General features: G+C 44.5%; 1 protein-coding gene across 1 annotated transcript in view; it reads right to left on the bottom strand.

The window, feature by feature from the left end:
- mpped1 (metallophosphoesterase domain containing 1) overlaps nt 1-20,898 on the bottom strand; it is a 39,821-nt gene extending 18,923 nt beyond the window's left edge. The window contains exons 1-4 of the mRNA XM_056747428.1: nt 20,498-20,898; nt 19,049-19,424; nt 9,838-10,019; nt 1,663-1,888 (exon numbers count right to left, since the gene is read on the bottom strand). Of these exons, the coding sequence (XP_056603406.1) occupies nt 1,663-1,888; nt 9,838-10,019; nt 19,049-19,206 (566 nt within the window). The 5' untranslated portion in view covers nt 19,207-19,424; nt 20,498-20,898. The remainder of the gene's footprint in view (nt 1-1,662; nt 1,889-9,837; nt 10,020-19,048; nt 19,425-20,497) is intronic.
- Between the last annotated feature and the right edge of the window lie 572 nt (nt 20,899-21,470).

Raw genomic sequence — 21,470 nt, 5'->3', positions numbered from 1 at the left:
CGGCAACATCGCCGGAACAAAATCACCATGGAGATGAGATTTTGCCACTCTGCCCCAGCACGGCGGAGCGTCCCAGACTCCACAGTGGCGGGAGAGGAGAGATTGAAGAGACGGACTGACAGTGAGACAGATGATAAAAGAGAGAGAGAGAGAGAGGCTCAGAGATGCTGTGACTGTCTGTCTTCAGCAATAGTGGAATGCTTTCACCAGAACTCAACATAGCAAATGTTTTATTAGGCCTGCGTGGCGTAAAAACGCAAACACTCGCAATCATGCTGGCAACAAGATGAGTATATCTGTCAGGATGTTTCGGAGTGGATTTATTTGTGATGGTTTTAGTCTAGCTCATGTGTTCAGGACTGCTGTTAACACACAAGTGACAAGACACACAAATATAATCACACATTTAACACCTTTACAGTACTTACAGGGCTTTTAATATGTTAAGCATTTGCTTATCAGTAAACACACCTTTGAATATTAGGACCCCACCTTCACACAAACACACATCTTGGCTTTCCATGTTTTATGGGGACATTTCATAGACGCAATGGTTTATACTGTACAAACTGTATATAATATTCCCTTCCCCTAAACCTCACAATCACACAAAACTTTCTGCTCTGTTCGATTTTCAAAAAATGTAATTTTGTATGATTTATAAGGTTGTTTCCTCATGGGGACCAAAAAATGTCCCCACAAGGATTTTGGATATTGCCATCTGGACCCTTGTGTCCCCATACCGTAGGGTTTACCAGGTACACACACTTGTTGGTATTTGTGGTTTACAGGGACATTCGATAGACGTCATGCATTTTACAGTGCACAAACTGTATATTCTATCCCCTAACCTTAAGAATCATTAAAAAGTTTCAGTGCTTTTTAGTCAGCATTTTTTTTTTTTGAAATCAGCATGTCCTCATAATGTAGGGGGCGTGGCCAAACACATGAATACAGGACTGTGTTTACTTATAATGTTGGTCAAACCAGTGCACACACACACACACAACCCTGTTCACACCAAGACTGATAATTATAAAGCTGACCGTAACCATAACTATATTAGCATCACACTAAAGGACAATAACATCGTCTCATTCGTCTAAATAAGGGCGTGCTTTAGGCTTGCAGTGTTTTTACATGAAGCAAATTTATATAATTACTGCCGACGTGCAAGTAAATATCGGCTATTTATAATAGACTATAACTTAGTCTTTCTCTAATTGTACTTTTAAAAATAAAATAAACATAAATTATCCCCATAATGAAGCTGTTTTCCTTTAGGGGTTGTTTCCATGTGGTTTTGCTGCAGTTTACAAGTTTTGTTTGTGGGCACGTTTTTCTCCCTACAGCTTTATAAAACGCACCCACGCTTGTGAGGGCCGGTTTTAATGTAATAAAAACAATTCACTGGCATGCTGTGTGAATACATTAACGTTTCGGCTTCGGGGCTTTTTCGCACATTCTTGCAAGAAGGTAAAGCGCAGGACATGGAGGGTGGCAAGAGACACGATAACAAGGAGAATCAGGAAAGGAGGAGTAAAAAAAGAGAAAAACTTGAGGGGGAGAGGGACAACACAACAACATATGGTGACAACACTCTGACAGGAAAGAGAGCAAGACTTGAGGGCGAGCGAGAGAGACGGATGAGAAGAGACTCACCACGGCGAGCCGTAGATTCGGAAGCCCCTGACGGTAACATCAGAGTCCTGCAGGTAGATGCAGTTGGTGAGCAGAGACTGAACGTTCTCGTAGTTCTCCGGCTTGAGTTTGGAGGCAGAAGGAAAGTAGTAGAAATCCTGCTTTATCAGGTCTGCCATGAACTCCTGATCAAACGTCAGCTCGTGGTTTCCGGCTATAACGATTTTTATCTCGTAGGGCAGAGTACCTGAGGAAGGAAAACACCGCTGTCATTGTCCTCATTAAAATAACCAAAACAGACAATAGAAAAGATTTTTTATATTTATGCCCAATGAACCATTACTTCGCATTTAAAGCTGCAATACGTAACTTTTCGGTTAAAAATGAACATTAATGAGTTATTGGGCAAGTACGTAAAAACCAGTGTTCAGAACTGTATTCATGATTCATAACAATAAGCTTATAATAGTGAAATAATGACATTTGACTTTAACCCATAAATAAAGTAACTTCAAAAGCAATTTTAAATTTCAAAAAGTAATGGCGATAGAAAGATAAAGTCACGGACTGCAAAGAAAATTCTAGCTCACAAAATACTATGCAGTTCTTTTTGTTACTATTAAGAATATTATTAATTACTATGTTTTTATAGAAATTACTCAGATTTTTCCAGCTATTTTTTTCATGATCAATCACTATTGATTCATATTCTGATATATCACGGTTGGGCTGTCACAATATATCGGCATTGTCAATAACTGTGATATTAAAATAAAAGACAAAACAAAAATATGCAAAATTAAATAGTAATTCCACATAAGGCATCATTTATTTCCTACAAAGGTATTGCATTAGATACCGCGAAAAGTAACACAGCCATCGTGAATTCTGTTGACCACGATGACCGTTGAGGGGGGCGCTAATCTGATATAATGACAGCCCTGTTTTAGCGTTTTCCTGAGTATTTCATGTGGAGCGTACAGTACTTGGTATAAGGTGTCTTAAAGGCATAATGTGTGATGGCTCAAGGAATACATCTAGTAGGGTTTGAACCTACAACCTTTCAGTTATAAGCCCAGGTCTTTAACCCCTAAGCCTGTAGAAGACGTTCTGTGCATTTGGGGAAAATTTGTAAAATACTTAGTTTAAAAACGTACACTTGAGTAAATGTAAATATTAGTGCTAGGCCACGTACTTAACACTCATCGCCAGCCCAAATCCCCATCAAGTTAGCCAAGATATAGCTTACGAGCAGACAGACCAGTGGAAATGGAAAGTTGGGAGCGATGGGCACAGATTCCATGTGGGCCTGCCAATAAAGTACACTGGTACTGTATTACGCTGGTTGATGCTTGCACATTTTCTTCTGGGCTTTATCCCGCAGGCAGAATTTACTACATCAAATCATAACGTGAAGCTGACATGTCTTGAGCTTCATACACAACGTAAATTAAAATGGCACTTCGTAGTTTGATGTCAATAATGCGCACATATTATTACTTCTCATTCCATCTTTCCGCAGCTCCGCAAGACGTTCGCTGAGGAGAGGAGCGAACCTGTCCACGCCTGACAAACATAAAGACAGTCTGTCCACACAAATCTCCTCTCTCCGAAACGCTCTCCCAGCAGCCCCCGCGGATGCGAGGCGAAATTACACCAAACATCTGGAAACGTTGGCTTTATTTGAAAAGTGTCATGAAAGAGATGAGATGCGTCAGAAAGTGTAAGGTTTGAGGTGTGACGGCGAGTTCAGTCAGCCTGTGTTTTGACAATCACGCAGCCAAGCGCGTCCCTGAAAAGCGGCAATTAAATTGTGGGCGGGAGTGATTTTGGGGGGGGCTGGGTGTCGGCATTGAGATTCTACGAAAAAATGACAAAGCGCGCACACACGCGGCCCCTCACGCGCACTTATGCTCAGAATGTGTGACTTACCAGCAATTTGCCTGACACTTAACATGTGCACAATACGTGATGCGGCACCTCTAAAAACCTGTGCCCGTAAGCAAAATTTGATCATCGTTGATGATCGTAAAAGAAAGACATGGACAGAAATGACTTCTGTGTGGCAGATGCTTCACAATCATCACCTCAGGAGTCTTGGATATTTAAAGCTTCTAAGCGGCAAGGCTCTGATATGGTTCATGCCGTATGCTTTTGTAATGCACTTAATATTGAACCTGATCTCAGCTCAATCTTAACTTTTCTCTGCTGTCGTCTGATTTGATTTCCAAGCAATTTTGAGAGAGCTGATATATTGGAATGCATGTTAAACTCTTTCTGACTCAACATCACATTCTCATATATCAATATACCTCTTTTGGTCTTTATATATACTAGGTGTGCTAGCTGCATGTCTCTCATACCCCTTACCAGTTTTTCACTTTATGCATAACATCATCTATCTAAAAACTATACACACAAAGGGGAAACAGAACAGTTATTTATTATCACAAAATTAACATGTTCAAAGTGATACTGTACTAGAGCGCATTGCGTCCGTGTTCACAAAGTTTACTTTGTAATAGTGTGACATTGGTTCTTAACTGGTTTTGCTAAACCCTGGATCACAGGTCTTAAGTAGCATGGGAACATTTTTAGTAAAAGACAAAAATATATTGTTTTGGTTCAAAATTGTCGATTTTTTTCTTTTATGCCCAAAATCATTAGGATATGAAGTAAAGATCATGTTCCATGAAGAGATTTTGTAAATTTCCTACCTTAAATATATAAAAACTTTATTTTTGTGTGTGGATGGTTTACCACAGTAACTCAGATTCCAGAGTTTTAAACAGTGGTATCTCAGTCAGATATTGTCCATTCCTAACACCTCAAACATCCATAGAAATCTTATTTATTCAGTTTCCAGATTATGTAAAAATCCCAATTTCGAAAAATGTACCCACATTTTACAGTTGACTCATATGACAACCAAAACTTGCACCAAAACTGTTTATTCTAAAAAAATAAAGCTCACTAAATAATCGTCATTGCAATATTAACACATGTCAGTGTTTCTGAATACGTCTTGAAATTCATTCTAAGAATCATCCCACAAAACAAACTGTGGTCAACACAAACCCCAAACGTCCATTAGTGATCATTCAAAATGAGGATGGCCATATCATAACTAATATTCACTATTTTTAGAATTTGGATTTTTTTAATATAACTTCAAAGCAGCTGTACAGATATAACCGATAATAGCTAATATCTTACTTCGTTTCAACAAGTGAAAAAATTAACTCCCGTAGACTTTGGCCTTTTAATAGCTTTAAGACCCTGATCCTACTAAATTTCTATTATCTTGGACGAAACATCTTGCCATATGCACCTTCTGTTACTATACTGTATATTCACTCAATAACGTAAATCGTAATACGCGTCTTCATGTCCAAAGAAAATAAAGTATTCCATATTGTGTTTATGTTATGCAGCATCGGTTTCGCATACATGTGTAGGCACTGCAGAAGTGTGAAAATCTCTCCGTGCATATGTTCATCTCTGTGCACTCTCTCTCTCTCTCTCTCTCTCTCTCTCTCTCTCTGGCTCATATAGATTCCAAATGGCCTGGCTTCTACAAAGGTGGAATTACAGAGAAAAATCACCATTTTACAATGGAGTCTTTCTTTCTGAAACACAAAGCAAAAAAAGTCTTTGGAAGCAATCAATCACACAAATACAAAACGCCAGCGAGAGGAAGGACGTCGCTTTTGTGAGGGAGAGGGAAACGGGTGGAAAAAAAAGTATGCCGATTTCTGCCCAAACGCCTAATCCGGACACCCGGACGAGTGTGTGCTTCTCCTTGTTATTAGTCTCTATCTTCTTGCACTCTTTGTCTTTGATTTCAAAAGCACTTTCAAGCTGCCAATAGCTTAAATTTCACTGTGAACCTGAGTGACAACGGCTTGTGTTCTTTTATGTACTTTCACTTCAAAAACAACGCAATTAAAGGGAATGAATGCGGGCCCATGCGTGCCCACACATACATGCCGGAAAAAAGCATGTTCGACCGTTCAGACACACACACACTCATACGCAATGTCTCCTAACGCCTAAACGTGTTTTGTGAGCCGCAAAACAAACATATGTGCACGTATGTTGCGGACGGGTGGAATCAGGGCTTTAGAGGTGCATAAGCCTGTAGGAAGTGTCCGGATTTGAGCTCTATTGTCATAGCTGATCTGGTGGGTGGTCTCTGGACTTTGATGGAGCAAATCCTCCAACCACCAAAATTCTGAGCCCATTCAAGAGGTTTATCGAGCTGTCTCGCTCTGCAGCAGACGCTTCTGCGAGACATTTGCCACCTACGTGATATCTGCTCTTTCTTGTAAGCTGGCCGACTTGAGAAAGTTTCTGCCAAAGACATAACTGCACGTTTAATACACGCAACACAAGTTATGTTTAATCATGATGTTCTGGAGAATACAAACGTATAATTCATACAGTACATAGATTCTTCAGATTCTATGTAAATGACAGTGCTGCATTGCGTCTTCTTGGGCAATTTCACAAAAATGCCAACATTGCCACAAAAAAAACGATTTTCAGGATTGTCACATCCATAACGCTTCATATTCCACATAAATGGACTCATGAAAATTAATATAAAGTAACTATTGGATGTTCTATAAAGAAACATCCCTTCTCCATTCATTGGGTATTATTGCTTCAGGATTGTGCATTTTATTTTACAGAAATCCTATAAAGTTTATCGTCTCCCAGAAAACACTTATTTTTTTGTCACATCCAAATGTTTATTTCTTTCATAGACTGACATTTTTTGATGTTTAGACTCAATCAACAAGGGTTCAGTAAACTTTAAACAGATGGTTCGATATAATCATAACATATTAATTCTCTGATTCTCATTTTTGTCACATCCGTAACGCTGGAATTGCCCTCACTGTATAGACATCAAATTCATCAGAAATTCTGTCAGAATTATTCTTATGTTAACTATCCAATACTCATACATGTACAGTTATATTACCTAAATAGCACAAATGGTTTTAAGGGACTGTGGGGGCAGTTCAAGTTCAGAAAGGTACATGATTTCTTATGATAGGACCATTTAAAGCATATTTGTGTTATCTGATATGTTTAATACAGTAGATGATTTGTTTTTTGGCTTTTACAAAAGCTCCCCAGCAGGCTAAACCTTCCATGTTTTAAGTCTGTTTTATAATGGGAGCATAACCAAAGTGTTATATAAAACTGTATATCTATGAATAACGGTCCATAAAGCAACAAAAATATGGTAAATGACATATAAATAGTGTCTGTAACCTCACGTAGATATGAAGACAAACATTAAGAAATGATGGTACGAAAGTATATATTTAAATATACACACTACAGAAGACAAGCCAAAGTTTTGATCTTTTGTTTCTCTGTTCAAGTTAAAGATGGTAAGGAGAGTCAAGCTGCCATGTTAATAATCCATCGCTACACATTCAGGCGGGTAAACTCATGGCAGACTGAAGAAGCAGCAGAAAGCTGCAGAGCTTGAAGGAGTAAAGAAAGAGAAAGCACATTAAACTTTCATGCCGCTTTTCTCTCCAGATAGAGGGAATGGAGGGAAAACTCTAAAGTTGAGAGAAAGGAGTAAGAAAGGTGTAAACTTTTCTCCCAACATTCTTCCGCCCCACACACATGTCAAAGCCCACGCATCTGTCACATACACCATTGGGGTGATCTATTATTCATAACTAGGACAGGACAGTACAAGACAAGGGGGAAGAATCAAACCTCCCTGACCTGAGAGGAAGACAGAAACGATATTATAGTCTTTACGCAGTGGTTCTCTTTCATTAACCGCGTGTATGTTGTTGTTTTCACAGAAATTATAATTCAAATTTACTTTGAGATTCAAATTAGAACCAACTAAAAAATACATGCATTTTTTTGTAGAAATTAAAAGATGTGGTCTTATAAATATTCTTATGTAGTTAAATTTGTTCAGAAAGCCTTTATACTGTATGCAGATGGTTTGGGTGTGTATTTAATAACTGAAGGGAGGATCATTTCTGTGTAATATTTACACAATTATTTCCATATACAAATTGTCAAACTTTACCTGTCAAATCTATAGACTAGTGCTCCAAATCACAGGACAAACTTCATTCAAAGTAGGATTTGGCATCTACTGCACTCCGGACAGACATTTGATAAAACGATTGATTTTATTTTTCAGTAAAACACGCTGCCGGTGCAGTACATTCCACCCCTGATCTCAAGAAGCTGTAGAATCATAATTATTAGGAATTATTGTCCATGTTCATTATTTTCTTTTTAGATCTCACTTGCTCACCAGTCAGTACAAAGCTCAAGTACACAGTGTGATTCAAATACTGTTCCTTATGTCAACAGTGTAAAAACACAAAGGACGTAAATCTGCATGAACGATAGAAGCAAGCAGTTTCAATCTCACTTTCTACTTGGATCATTTGATTTGAAAATCACGAGAATGCATTTGTGCTCCAACACTTCTGCAACCTCTTCATACATCAACACTAATTCATTTTTATTCATAATTCTTTATATTTAATCTTACATGCATTTCAGCTTGTCATTCCTCAGGCCCAAGTGAAATGCAACCATAAACAAACCGTCCAAAATATTGAAGCTGACAGGTTCAAAGACGTCCCTCACTGTGATCTCAAACAGCCCCGAGTCCTTGCAAACATACAGAGAGAGAGAGAGAAAGACTTCCAAAGATCTGAAAAGGAAAAAGAGGCCACGACTCGACAGCATCCCCAAATTAAGGTACACATAAATCTGTGTGCGTATGTGTGTATTTGCATCGCGAGGGTAAAACGTAAATCACATCTCTGAGGATTGCAGAGTTTTCTCAGATACACAGGAGTGAAGATAAAGAGATACGGCGCATAATAAATATTTATATGGAGACGAACGCAAGAACAAACGTGAGAACTTCCTTTCTGGTACGAAGCAAAGACAAGTCAGACCAGGAGAGACTCAAGAGGAGAATGGAAGATCTTAACGTATGAGATCTTAACGTAGACGTATGAGAAGGAATCTTAATCTGGCTGCTGACTAACCTCCATCCAGGTGTCCTGCCTACTGTCCTATCCCATCCCTCATCCTTTTCTCGTTTTTTTTTTTGAAAGTATCGTTGATTTTTCCAGAGAGGTATTACTGTAGATGTACAGAACCATGATAGAAGACAAACAGTGCAGCAATGGAAATGAATCATTCATACTTTATGATCTCTGAATGTCAATGACACCTTTAATAAACACCTTCAAGATAAATAGATATCAAAGATATATTTTTATGTTCAAAATCAATTATTTTAACTACGTCCTTTGATAATTGAATTAAAAAGACCCAGCCACAATAAAGTACTTGATGTGTTTGAAGTGTCAGACCGTGTCTGTGTTTCAGACAAGTACCAGTTCAGCTGTTCACAAACCTCAAAACTCTCCCGTAATAAAAGCTTTTTGTACACTAACATTTCGAAGGTGTTGGTCTTCATCTGAAAGCCTGTCAATCTGTCAGCATCGAAGGGGAAGCCATGAAACACATTTATATTTTTCCAGCATGCAGACAGACAACGACTATTCAGTACAGTAGCAACTCGCTGTTTGAGGGGCCGGTCATAGAGAAAGCTGACATGGTGGAATAAATAATTACGAGACGTTGCCTTCTTATTGGATAAAGCCCCGCAGCCTCATGAATAATTATAAGACATTGTAAGACGTAGATGTGCACAATAGTGCTATTCCAACAATATCTCATCATTTTCACATTCGTTGACAGTGAATCATTGTACGAGTCTTTTCCACTTTTACCTCAAAGGCACAGGAGCAAAGAACAATCTGTGATTTATTACTTCTACGTTAATGCCATTTGGACAATTCTACGCCCCCTTAATACCTCACATTTACTGGGTGGGCCAAGTTTCTGAGCATCACATATACATTGGCACGTGTTGATATATTTATCTGACTGACCTCAGAAGAATAGAGTTGACCTCAAAAAATTGAGTTGCTTCAAAACATTGTCTCTTAAGACTCTAAAAGTTCCCGAATGCATTCACAGGCCATTCACACGACTTCTCATTACACTTTTAAAGAAGAAATGATCCCATAACCTTCCTATCAAAAGTAATCTCAGTCCATAATCTCTATGCAAATGAAGTGGTTCATGGGTTCATCAGGGGGCTGTCCTTACCGAGCCAGTCGTTGAACTTCTTGACCTCGCTGGGCAGGCCGAGCTCTGTGAAGTCTCCTGCGTGCAGCAGCACGTCACCATACGGCATCTGAATGGTGTCTGTGCGCGAGTGCGTGTCCGAGATGCACACGAACCGTGTGTAGCCTGGAGGCTTTGGGGTATCGTGGGGCAACGGATCTACCCTGCAAAAGAGAGAGAGGGAGAGAGGTGCAGAATTACATGAAGTGCAATATCGTTCTCTCGTGGGTTTAACCATTGCATTGGCAGAAACGGGTCTCTGAGGAACACTGCCGATTTTGAATAAGAATGGCCCACTTTAAAATGTCTCCTGCTGGGTCGGCTGCATTCAGTCTTTACGGTAACACACATGCACATTGACACGTGTTTATTTGCAAATCGCCGTGAATCATACATAGCGGGTAACAAAGCAATAAAGAAGGACAGCTCTTATTTAAAGAGTTATTGAACATGAAAAATCAAGACCAGAAATCCTCAAAAAAGACCTTGAAACACTAGGAGGAAGAAGGAACAATCGCATAACTGAGCAGTAACAGAATGAATTGTTAACTTGGCAGGCGAAATTTGTGACGTCACTAAACGGACCTCATGAATATTAATAAGCTGAGGATGACATCACTTGGGCTACGTTCACACAGCACCAGAATACGGTTGTCAGTCCTGTATTTGAGTTCTTAATAGGGTTGTGTTCACACGCATTCTACGGAAGAGTATTAGGGCCAAGCAATATAAAAATAATAAAACCATGTCGAGATAAAAGTCAATACAATGCGAGATTAAACCTGCAGTTTTCGAGAAAAAAGTCTAAATCAAACGTCAAGAATAAATTCAATACATTTCGAGATGAAATTCGTTGTTTTCAAGAGAAAAATCGTTAAATTTTGAGAAAAAAATTGGAAATTAAATTTCGAGTATTCTAGCTATTCTTTGAGAATAAAGTCCTTGTGGTTCGTGAAAGAAACTTTTTAAATAAAATGTCGCTCCTGGACGGCCGCTGCAACGCGTGCAGTTTGTGTCAATGAATGCATCAAAATTACATCAAAATCTCTCGTTTTAGAGAAAAACTGAGGATAAAGTCGTATAAACTGAAAATGAACAAAGTATAGTTTGTTTATTCTTAACATTTTATTTCGACTTTTTTTCATGAACCAAAAGGACTTTATTCTCAAATTATAGTGCGTTAATTCTCGAAATTATATTTCGAGTTTTTTGCTCAAATTGTAACGATTTTCTCTCGAAAAACAATGACTTTATTCTCGACATTTTATTTCGGGTTTAATCTCGCATTGTAATGACTTTAATGCCGACTTGGTTTTATTTTTTTATTGGCTGGCCCTAATGTGAACGTTTAAAATTCACCTTGCAAAAGGAGCAATAAAAACATAATTTTCTATTTATTTGGAGTGGCGTTTTGTATTGTGTCCCCTTTTCCGAAGGGCCCTTCGCAGGGCGCTATATCCCGTTTGGAACGCACCGCTTGTCTGTCACGTCATGTGACGCATGCGCGTGCAGAAGTTTCGCGCCGTTAATAACTGGTCGTAGTAGTGAGTGAATCTGTAGTGACAGTGATAAACATGACAGAGAGGCGTCGTGTGGTCTGACGCACAGATTAGGAGAAAATAAAACTTTTATTAAGTGTATGATTGGACGAGGGTATTCGAAACAAATTGTCGGGGACAAAAATAAACCTTTTTCTGATAATTTCTGAGAGAATGAAAGAACCGAGAGTTATCAGAAGTGATGTACAATGTCGAGTGAACATGTGGATAACAACAAGCGATCTGGAAGACATAAATATTTCTCAGAACTCTACCAGATTCTTTAGGATAACGTCTTGGTTACGTATGTAACCTCAGTTCCCTGATGGAGGGAACGAGACGTTGTGTCGAGAACGACAGATGGGGTTCGCCCTTGAGAACCAATCAACTCTGACTACTATAGAAAAGGCCAATGAAATTTGGCGAATGCAATTTGCATGCCGGGCTCCGCCCCCGGAAATCCGGTATAAAAGGAGGCCGGCGTGCAGCATTCACTTACCTTTGTTCTGAAGAGCCTGAGACCTCTCAAACTGCAGCAGAATACGATACGTGTTCGTGGCATAAGGGACACAACGTCTCGTTCCCTCCATCAGGGAACTGAGGTTACATACGTAACCAAGACGTTCCCGTTCTGTCGGTCTCTCGACGTTGTGTCGAGAACGACAGATGGGGTTGCCTATGGAAAACGCCACAACGCTGTATCGCGTCACAATCTCTAGCGAAGCGACGGTAACAAGCCTGGGCGTGTCATCTCGAAGCTTTCGTGAGACTGTAACCTTCCAGTGTGGTGGTCGGGGGGTTCCAGAGCTTTCTTGGAGAAAGATGGGTACAGCCCTGACCGGTAACTTTCACGGACGGGGCCTTAGCTCTCTATAGGCGAGAGGCCGTCCAGATCAGTTTACACCGGGTAAGCGCGACTCTTAATCAGAGAAGCGCTACAGAGGCCACCTCCTACCCGTGGGGAGGAATATGGTGGATATAGGTATGGTCTCGTCCTTGGAGGAGAACGCATGGAACGTGCGGACTGAGTAGTTAGCCGCGAGGTGGAGGCCCACCTGGGGAAGCTCATGGGTTACCAGGAGTGGGAACCATTCTCATGAGGATACATCAGACGGAACAGCCCACGGAGGGGGTGTTACAGACGTCCGGTAGCACTAGGTCCGGTTAGAGCTATCTGTGATAGCTCACATGGTATCCCGGCCTAAGGGGGAAGGCTGCTCTGCCCAGCCAGCCCCCAGGGGGTGCTTGTTTGGTGATGGATGGAATGCCTATTCTTAACCAGTGTCTGGGTAAGAAGGGAGGCTGGTGAGGTACCAGTTTCTTAGCGATGTGTTCGGGTAAGAAGAAAAGGTAAATAGCACACTGACCCAACCTGTTAGAGGGTGGAAAGGTGCTTTCGCAGGCATACGCCCCCCCGGATGCCAGTCCTACATGTCGCCACGCAGGACGTGGGCTGACACCGGGTTTACGCGAAGGTTGTTAACCCTTGCGAAGGTGTTTGGGCATAGCCCAACCCGCAGCTCTACAGATGTCTGCTAGAGAGGCGCTTCTGCCAGTATCCAGGAGGTGGCTAAACTCCGTGTGGAGTGAGCCCTCACTGCCAATGGGCATGGGAGATTCTGAGATCGGGATGCCGTCGTAACGGCGTCCACGACCCAGTGCGCCAGCCTCTGTTTGGAGACAGCCTTCCCCTTCTGCTGTCCTCCAACAGACACGGAGCTGGTCAGAGCTTCAGAGCTCTGCGTGCGGTCCAGTACGTACTGGACACAACACTAATCGGGTTGGGTCTTCCTCCCCCATGGGGAGCGCCTGCAAGTTCACCACTTGGCCCCGGAGGGAGTAATGGGAACTTCTTGGGCACGCATCCGGGCCTGGGTCTCAAGATAACGTGAGAGTTTCCAGGGCCGAGTTTAAGGCAATCCAGGGACACGGAGGATGCTCGGTGGTCCCCTACCCTCTTGAAGGAAGTGAGCGCCGTCAGGAGGGCCGTCTTACTCTATGAGGAAGATCGGAACCTCCGAGGGGCTCTTTGGGGGGCCCTGAGGCTCCCCAGGACCACTTAGGGTCCCAAGAGGGTATGGAGCGGAGATGAGGCGGATTCCGCCCTCTCGCTGCTTAGGAACCTGGTGACCAGGTCGTGTTGCCCTAGAAACTTTCCACCGACTGAGTCGTGATGAGTGGCAATAGCGACTACATACACTTTCAGTGTGGAAGGGAGATGTTAGTCTCCAGTCTCGTGAGGAGGGGAACACAATCCTGATCAAGCACCTCAGTGGGTCTTTCTCGTTGAGAAAGACACCAGGACGAGAAGAGGCACCGTCTAGAGGCGTGTAACCGCCTAGTAGATGGGGCCCTAGCCTGGGTGATGGTCTCAGCCGTATAGGGGGAGTAGCCATCTTAGGATCTTCTCGTCCCGTCTAGAGACCAGACATGGGTGTTCCAGAGGTCTGATCTGGGATGCCAGAACGTGTCCTTCCCCTGAGAGAGCAGGTCCTCTGTCAGGGGAATGGTTCAGGGGGAGTCGCTGTCCAGAGCATCGGCTCTGAGGCCAAGTGCGGTTAGACCGGTGTGGTGTAACCAATAACACTTGGTGCTCCTGCTCCCTGACCTTGCACAGAGTCTGTACAAGAAGGCTCCTGGGGGGGGGAAGGTGTGCTTCCGCCCATCCCGCGGCCAGCTGTGCGCAAGGATATCCGTGCCGAGGGCAGGGACTATCAAGCGGGCAAATGGTGGTGTTACGGGAGGTGAACAGGTTTTACCTGGGCCTACCCGAACAGCCTCCAAATGAGCTGGACTGCACGGGGGTGGAGTCGCCACTCTCCACGAGGCATAAACTGGCGAGAAAGCACGTCGGCTGTCTAGTTCAGTTTGCCCGGGGTGTGTGGCCTGCAGGGAACGAGTCACCTGTTGACTCCACCGGAGGAGGCGTCGAGCAAGTTGTGTTTAGCTGCTGTGTGCGAACGCCACCCTGACGATCTGTATTCGCTACAGCTATAGTGCTGTCCTCGGAACAGCACGTGCATGTCTCGCACGAGAGGCCGTAGCCTGCTCAGTGCAAGTAGCATAGCCCACAACTCTTGGCAATTGATATGCCAGCGCAGGCGGGGGTTCGTCCAACACCCCACCTGCGTGCCCGTTGCACACTACACCGCACCCCTGCAGGGAGACTTCAGTCGTCACCACGACCTGCCTCATAACCTGCTCAAAGGGACCTGAGTCCGTTGAAAAAGTCATAAAGACTAGGGGTTATGGTGCGTCGGCAGCAGGGCGGCATCACCATGCGCCTGCTGCCGGTGTGCCACGCTCTCCTCGGAACTCGACTCTGAAACCAGTGTTGGAGCGGTGTCATGTGCATCAACTCGAGGGGTATTAACCCGCGAGGACGCCATGTGTCCCAGGAGCCTCTGAATTGTTTCAGGGGGACCGCTGTCTGCCTAAAATGTTCATTTCAGACAGTTCAACACTGGTTGGGCACAACTGCGGACAGGTGTGCTGACATGGTGACAGAGCTGAGTTCCATACCGAGAAAGAGGATGCTCTGCACTGGGGAGAGCTTGCCCCTCTCTTGGTTGACCTGGAGTCCCAATCGACCTAGGTGCCGGAGCACCAGGTCCCTTTGTGTACATAACAGATCTCGCGAGTGTGCCAAGATAGGCCAGTCGCTGAGATAGTTTAGTACCCGCTCGCCTTCCTCCTCTCAGGGAGAAAGGGCGGTCAGGGACAGACCGAAAGGGAGGACTCTGTACTGATATGCCCGCCTCTCGCACGCGAACCGTGGGAACGGCCGGTGTCGAGGAGGATCGAGACATGAAAGTAAGCGTCCTTCAGGTCGATTGCCACGAACCAATCCTGACACCTCATAGATGTCAGGACGCGCCTCTGTGTGAGCACCCTGAATGGCAGCTTGTGAAGGTGCTCTGTTCAGGGTACGCAGCCTTTGGGGGCAACCCGCCGTCTTTCTTGGGAACGATGAAGTGCGGGTGGTGACCCACTGAACATCTTGGTTTTGAGGGACGAACTCGATGCCTGTTTTGCCAGAAGGGTGGTGACCTCTACCCGAAGTACGGAGGCGTCCCTGCCTCTGACAGAGGGAGAGATGATGCCCCGAAACTTGGGTGAGTCTCTGGCGAACTGGATCGAGTAACCAAGACGGACCGCCCTCATTAGCCAGCGAGACAGTGTGGGCAGCTCTCGAGCTCCCAGGGACTGTGACAGGGTGACCAAGGGGACGGTCTGCTTCATCATTCCCACGGGGGGTGGTTCGTCGGCTGGCGGAGCTAACCATGTCACGGGGAGTCCCCGGAGGGAAGGTTTTTGCTCCGCCTGCTTACCTGCCTGGCGGGACAACGGCACGCACTGTCGGTTTGAGAGTGGTGACAGCTGTCATATGAGTACGACCTCACGCCTCGCCAGGGTGTGAGGTCGGTTCGCCGAGCACAGTCCAGTGGAGTGTGCGATCGGCTGCAAGTAAACCCGGGGAGAACAGAAAACTCAGTGAGTAAGTGGGCGCCAAGCCCTAACAAGGGCCCGGCTTTGGTGACGAGGCAGGAGTCGTCCCGTACCGACCGATCAGAGCCGTGGCTGTGAAGGTTCGGGCCCGATGTTGTTCTCCCTGGGGTCTTCCCGTCAGTGTCCCTTCTCGCGAGGAGGTTGCTGACGGGGTGGAGGTTTCCCCCTCGACCTCTGCTTCCGGGGTGCCGCCTGTGGGGGCACAGGAACCGGAGCCGATGTCGAAAGGGTCCTGGGTTGCAGGGAAGCAGACGTCACGTGAGATCTCGGAGGCCTGTAGGCGGCCGAGTCGCGGCGTGAAAAAAATGTGGTTAATTGCCACGGTCTGCTTCGCCGTCAAAAAACTGCTGAGCGCAGTCCTCGACGGTGTTACCAACAACCCACCCTGCGAGATGAGTGCATCAAGAAAGCGGACTTCCTTGCTGTCACTCTTCTGCACAAGGTATAGCCGGGGGTGTCTCTCCTGGACCACTACCGTGGACATCGTCCGACCCAGGGCCCGTGCCGCCGCCTTAGTCGCCCGTAGAGCGCTGTCAGCGGTGGCACGGAGATCCTGCATTATACCCGGGTCGGCCTTACCCTCGTGGAGCCCTCTCAACGCCCTGGCCTGGCGGACCTGCAGGATGGCCAAGGCATAGAGAGAGGAGGCAGCCTGGCCCGCAACATCGCAAGCTTTCGACACCAGTGATGCCGAAGTCTTACGTGCTTTGGACGGTAGGAGTGGTCGATCCCCCCCCAGGTGGTAGCCGTCCGCGGCACAGGTGCACCGCAGGCGGACGTTCCACCCGGGGGATCTCGACGCAGTCCTTGGCTGCCTCACCATCGAGGGAAGTAAGGGAGCCGGAGCTGGTTTCACTGGAACGGTCCGTGAGTGGAGCGTTCCAAGTTTTACACAGCTCCTCATGCACCTCCGGGAAAAACATGGCACCCGGGGTGGGCGCGGTTTGCACCGCGCACCGACCTCGGGAACCACGTATCCCCGGGTTAGCACGGATGACATCACTTCTGCTTCCTCCTGAACTCGACCGCTGGGGGTGGAGTTTGGATTCGGCAGAGTCGGATGCCAGTCTCCCTCCGATGCTGTGAGCGACATCTCATCTACGTCACACATCGTTTCCGAGTGTGTGCGTGAGGATCCGGACGGTATGCCACCGCCGGTTGGGGAACGTTCAGAAGAGCGAATCGGGGTGCGATCGGCCCGTGAGCACTTGGCTGGCGGGTTTACGTTCGCAGAGTTCCCCGTATCACTAACGCTGCTAACGTGGGTGGTCATCGGGGCCGTAGCCACAGATGTCACAGCCCGGGTAGCAGACGAAATGGTGGCTGGTTCCCGTAGGAAGACAGCCACCCGTGACCGCAACTTCTGAATGACAATCTGCCCGCAGTGCAGGCAGATGTGTCAACGAACGCTGCTTCAGTGTGCTGGACGCCCAGACACCTAATGCAGCGATCGTGTCCATCCCCCTCCTCGATGAGGGTGCCGCACCCAAGAGAACAGCGGGACATGCCGCGCTGGAGAATGCTCAGTCAGTCCTGAAAAGGACTTTTAGAAAAAATCTCTAACACCTCCGGAACCGCCGAGACGCCCAGGGGAAGGTCGCTGCAGGAAGGGACGATCCGCTGTAACACGTCGTAGCACCAGCGTGTAGTTGTAGAGGATTGAATCCTGAGTTGTACTCATGAGCGATGGCTCTGAAGAACAAAAGGTAAGTGAATGCTGCACGCCGGCCTCCTTTTATACCGGATTTCCGGGGGCGGAGCCCGGCATGCAAATTGCATTCGCCAAATTTCATTGGCCTTTTCTATAGTAGTCAGAGTTGATTGGTTCTCAAGGGCGAACCCCATCTGTCGTTCTCGACACAACGTCGAGAGACCGACAGAAAGGGAACCCAGGTTATCACCCTGAATACACTTTTGATTCGACCACGGAGGGTGCAGGATTTTCTGAGGATATCTGGTACAGCGATAATGAAGGTAATGCAATTCACAGAGATTGAGATGAAAACTGTGCTGTTTTGCTATATAGCACTAAATCCATTGCGATAATGTCTGCAGATGCGCCATCTTTCATGTGTACGTCCGTCACTATGGTTACAAGAGTCGCGTGCGAATACCATTGCTCGTTAAAACCAGGGGGCAATCTTCCGGTTTCGTGGAACCAACACGGAAGTGACTTAAACTGCAATTCATCGACTGGCCACTAGAGGCTGGCCACAAAACAGCAGAATCAAATGTTAAAATGGCAAACTTTACAGGACAAAATAACATGTTTACATATTATAAATAATTAAGGGCGTGGCCACTTGAGCGACAGGTGTCCATTTAGCTGTTACATGCACATTTATGGTGTAGTTTCAGGTACTTTACCTCAAGAGTAAGCTGTAAACCGCTGTAAACATTGAAATGCAACCGACAATACGTCAAGCTTGGCCGGCGTGGTTTGTTTCGGCAACCAGGCACGTCCTGCCTCTTTGCCCATTTTCGATTATCCGGGATTGACACGCGATGCCAAGATGGCGACCACCGGCTCCGCCTACTTTAGGCTTCATTTTTACTCTTTACAAACCTACGGGTGACGTCACGGACACTACATCCATATTTTATACAGCCCGTGGTTCAAACAGACAGTGTACAAGCTTTAACTTTAAACCGTTGTGTAAACAGGAAATTTCGAGACTCATGCCCGTAAGTAAATACTGTGGTCAATCCTAAAAAGTGACTGTATGGACGCACCCTTGGTGATCTCCAAAGATCGGCCAGTCATGTCACACGAATTATAAATGATGATGTGATTTGCCTCTTGGATGTTCCAGCCTTGTCACTGAGCTCCTATATAAAGAGACACTTTTTATTTTAAAACTAAAACATAAACAATATATTATCATGGTACACTTTGAAATAAACTCATTTAACTATTAAAATTGCCGATTGTATAGATCGGCTCTCGGCAACACTAGTGAGTCTTTGGATGCTTGGATTTCTTTTCAGTGCAGAGGAACAAAGAATTTTTCGGAAATAAATGTATGAGCTGAAACTATAATAAAGTACAGCGGGATTGCTATGAACGTTAACAGATATTCAATATTAGCAGACTAAAGTCGATGAAGAGGGAACCTGATAATAACATGTGCAAGTGTGTTTCTTACATGTGGACGTGGGGGGGCTGGAAACGCCCCTGGTTGATGTTGTAAAAGGTGAAGGCTTGGGTCGGGTTGGTGCTGTATTCGTCCACCTCGATCGCTCCTCTTGCTCTCTGAGACTGTTGTCGTCGGGCTGCCATGATTTCCGAAAGAGTGAAAGCCATGGCGACACACTTTCTCTGTCACACGTGTGTGGATGGAACACAGTTAAAGGGATTGCACCCTTGCTGAGGTCAGAAGGCGCAGGACAATCTTGGGCAAGTCAGTGGGGGGATCCACTTGCATTCAGTGGTTAGATCACCTCACGGCCCCGCTGCTGGGATAGCAAGAACGCATGATGCCCCTCACTAGTACAATAGTGACCGCAATGCATCCGAGACACCTGAAGAAACAAGATAAAGCAGATGCAAAGAGTGACAGCGGCATATTATCAAAACCCACAATCAGACACGTGTGTAACAGCAGCATGTCTTTCTCTCCGGTGTGTTAGCGCTGAGATTCAACACAAAGCCATGGTTACCATTCTGTCACGATTTCTGTGTCTAACAATAGAGTTCTCTGCACTTTCAAGACGGCAGAAAAAAAGATTTGACGCAACCGAGACCATTGTTTGGGAGGAAAAGGACACAAAAGCTATGTGAAAGAAATGGGAGGCGAAATGTTTTTTTGAACAGAAATAACAAGGAGGAAACGAGTAGAAAGCTTCTCCATTCTTCGCCAAACACAAGATTTCTCAAACCATTTGGAAGCACAGAACATTTGCCGGGTGCGTGGGATGAAAAAGCATCATGTGTAAGAAAATTTTATTCAGAAAAAATGAATAGAAAGAGACTAAAGAAAAGTAAGGAAAATTCAGGGAGACAAAATGATTAAAAAACAAAGTCTTATTCTTTCTAAGCTGGGGAAGTATGAAAAGTTTCACATCCTAAACAAAAATCACTTGATCGTAAATAAATTAGTTTGTAAATTTGTTCATTTTTTGAGACTTTGTCAGAACTTTGGTTGGCAACCACTCAAAGATGATTTATTACAATAAAAATATCCAGTACCAAACGTACAATATAACTACCATGGCACATACTGTGTGTATATAGAATTTTTAGCTTACTTATGTTAGAATACGGCGCTACTATATTCCATACCCAAAAACATGGTAAAAAAAACATTTTAAACAAAATGTTTAAATGTTTATTTTTTTTGACTGACTAAAACGGGACACAGCTAGACCTTGTCAAAATATTGCAACTGAAATAGTGATTAAAAACATTCTTTAATTTTTGTTTGTAAATTACAAATGATGAAAATGTCAAACATTACAAAAAAACATATTTTTTTTACTGTATCTATGGTAACAGTCTCCAAAGCCCAAACCCAACAGCATCGTTAACACGCGCACACTTGTTTTAAATACATATTCATGTTTATTTAAAAGAGTTCAGCTGCTGATTTACATACCTGGATTTATTGAAACTTCACAGTCTGCTCGCCGGTGCTTTCACGGAGACGTTCAGGACAAGAAAGCCAATAAATAACCGGCGAGAGAAGGAAAACGCGGCGTGTCCCGTGAGCAGAGGCGCGCGCTGGTTTGTTTGAACCGGAGTCGCGTGGCGGCCCAGTGTGTGAGTGTGTGTCTCGCGCACAGACACTCCCCCTCGCACAGCTCTGTCAGGATCTTTTTCTCCTCCCTCTGTCAAATGCTACTATAGTGAAATGTTTAACTTATGAATATTAATGAGGTCATGATTGCGTTCACTTCATCAATATTCATGAGCAAATCTATTATACTCCATACTAGGTAATCGATTAGCGTACACACTTGCCAACGTTTGCCTTTAACCAATCAGCAAGGCCTCCTGGACAAACGTCAACTGAGTGATTAATATTCATGAGCCAAGGTCTTTCATAGTCATAGTCAAATAAATGATTTCAGTCACAAAGGATGTCTTCATTCTTTAATGTCGACAACTTTCACTTAAAAAACATTTCCTGGTTGTAAAATGTAAATGTAAAAGATGCTTTATCTAACTCGAAGTGCTAGTTTTGTCTGACGTGGTCCAAATGGATGTTTTAAGTAAATTGAGCACTTGGACCTCTAAATAAACAAACACAAGAATAAACGGCTTCTGTGCTTGTGAATGAACACTCTCAGTAAAAGGCTTTACAAAAAACACACAAAACAAAGTTTAAAATACCCTGTAATTGTAGTCCTGATTTTTTGCTACTAATCACGTACCAAACATGTATTAAATAAATTAGGGTTGTTGCTAAATTTCACTGGAGATTCTATATTGCTTTTTCTTAGTGCATACTGACCCCTGGCGGGGACACGACTGTCATAGTTTAACATTCATTTATTGACCACAAGGTGGCGACAAAGCACCGACATGAGATGACATCCTAAGGTTACAATAATTCATAAGCGACAACC

The sequence above is a fragment of the Triplophysa dalaica genome, chromosome 5, assembly GCF_015846415.1.
Source record: "Triplophysa dalaica isolate WHDGS20190420 chromosome 5, ASM1584641v1, whole genome shotgun sequence".
Classification (NCBI taxonomy): domain Eukaryota; kingdom Metazoa; phylum Chordata; class Actinopteri; order Cypriniformes; family Nemacheilidae; genus Triplophysa; species Triplophysa dalaica.
Note: the sequence above shows the minus strand (reverse complement) of the source record. Positions and strands in the feature narration are given on the sequence as shown.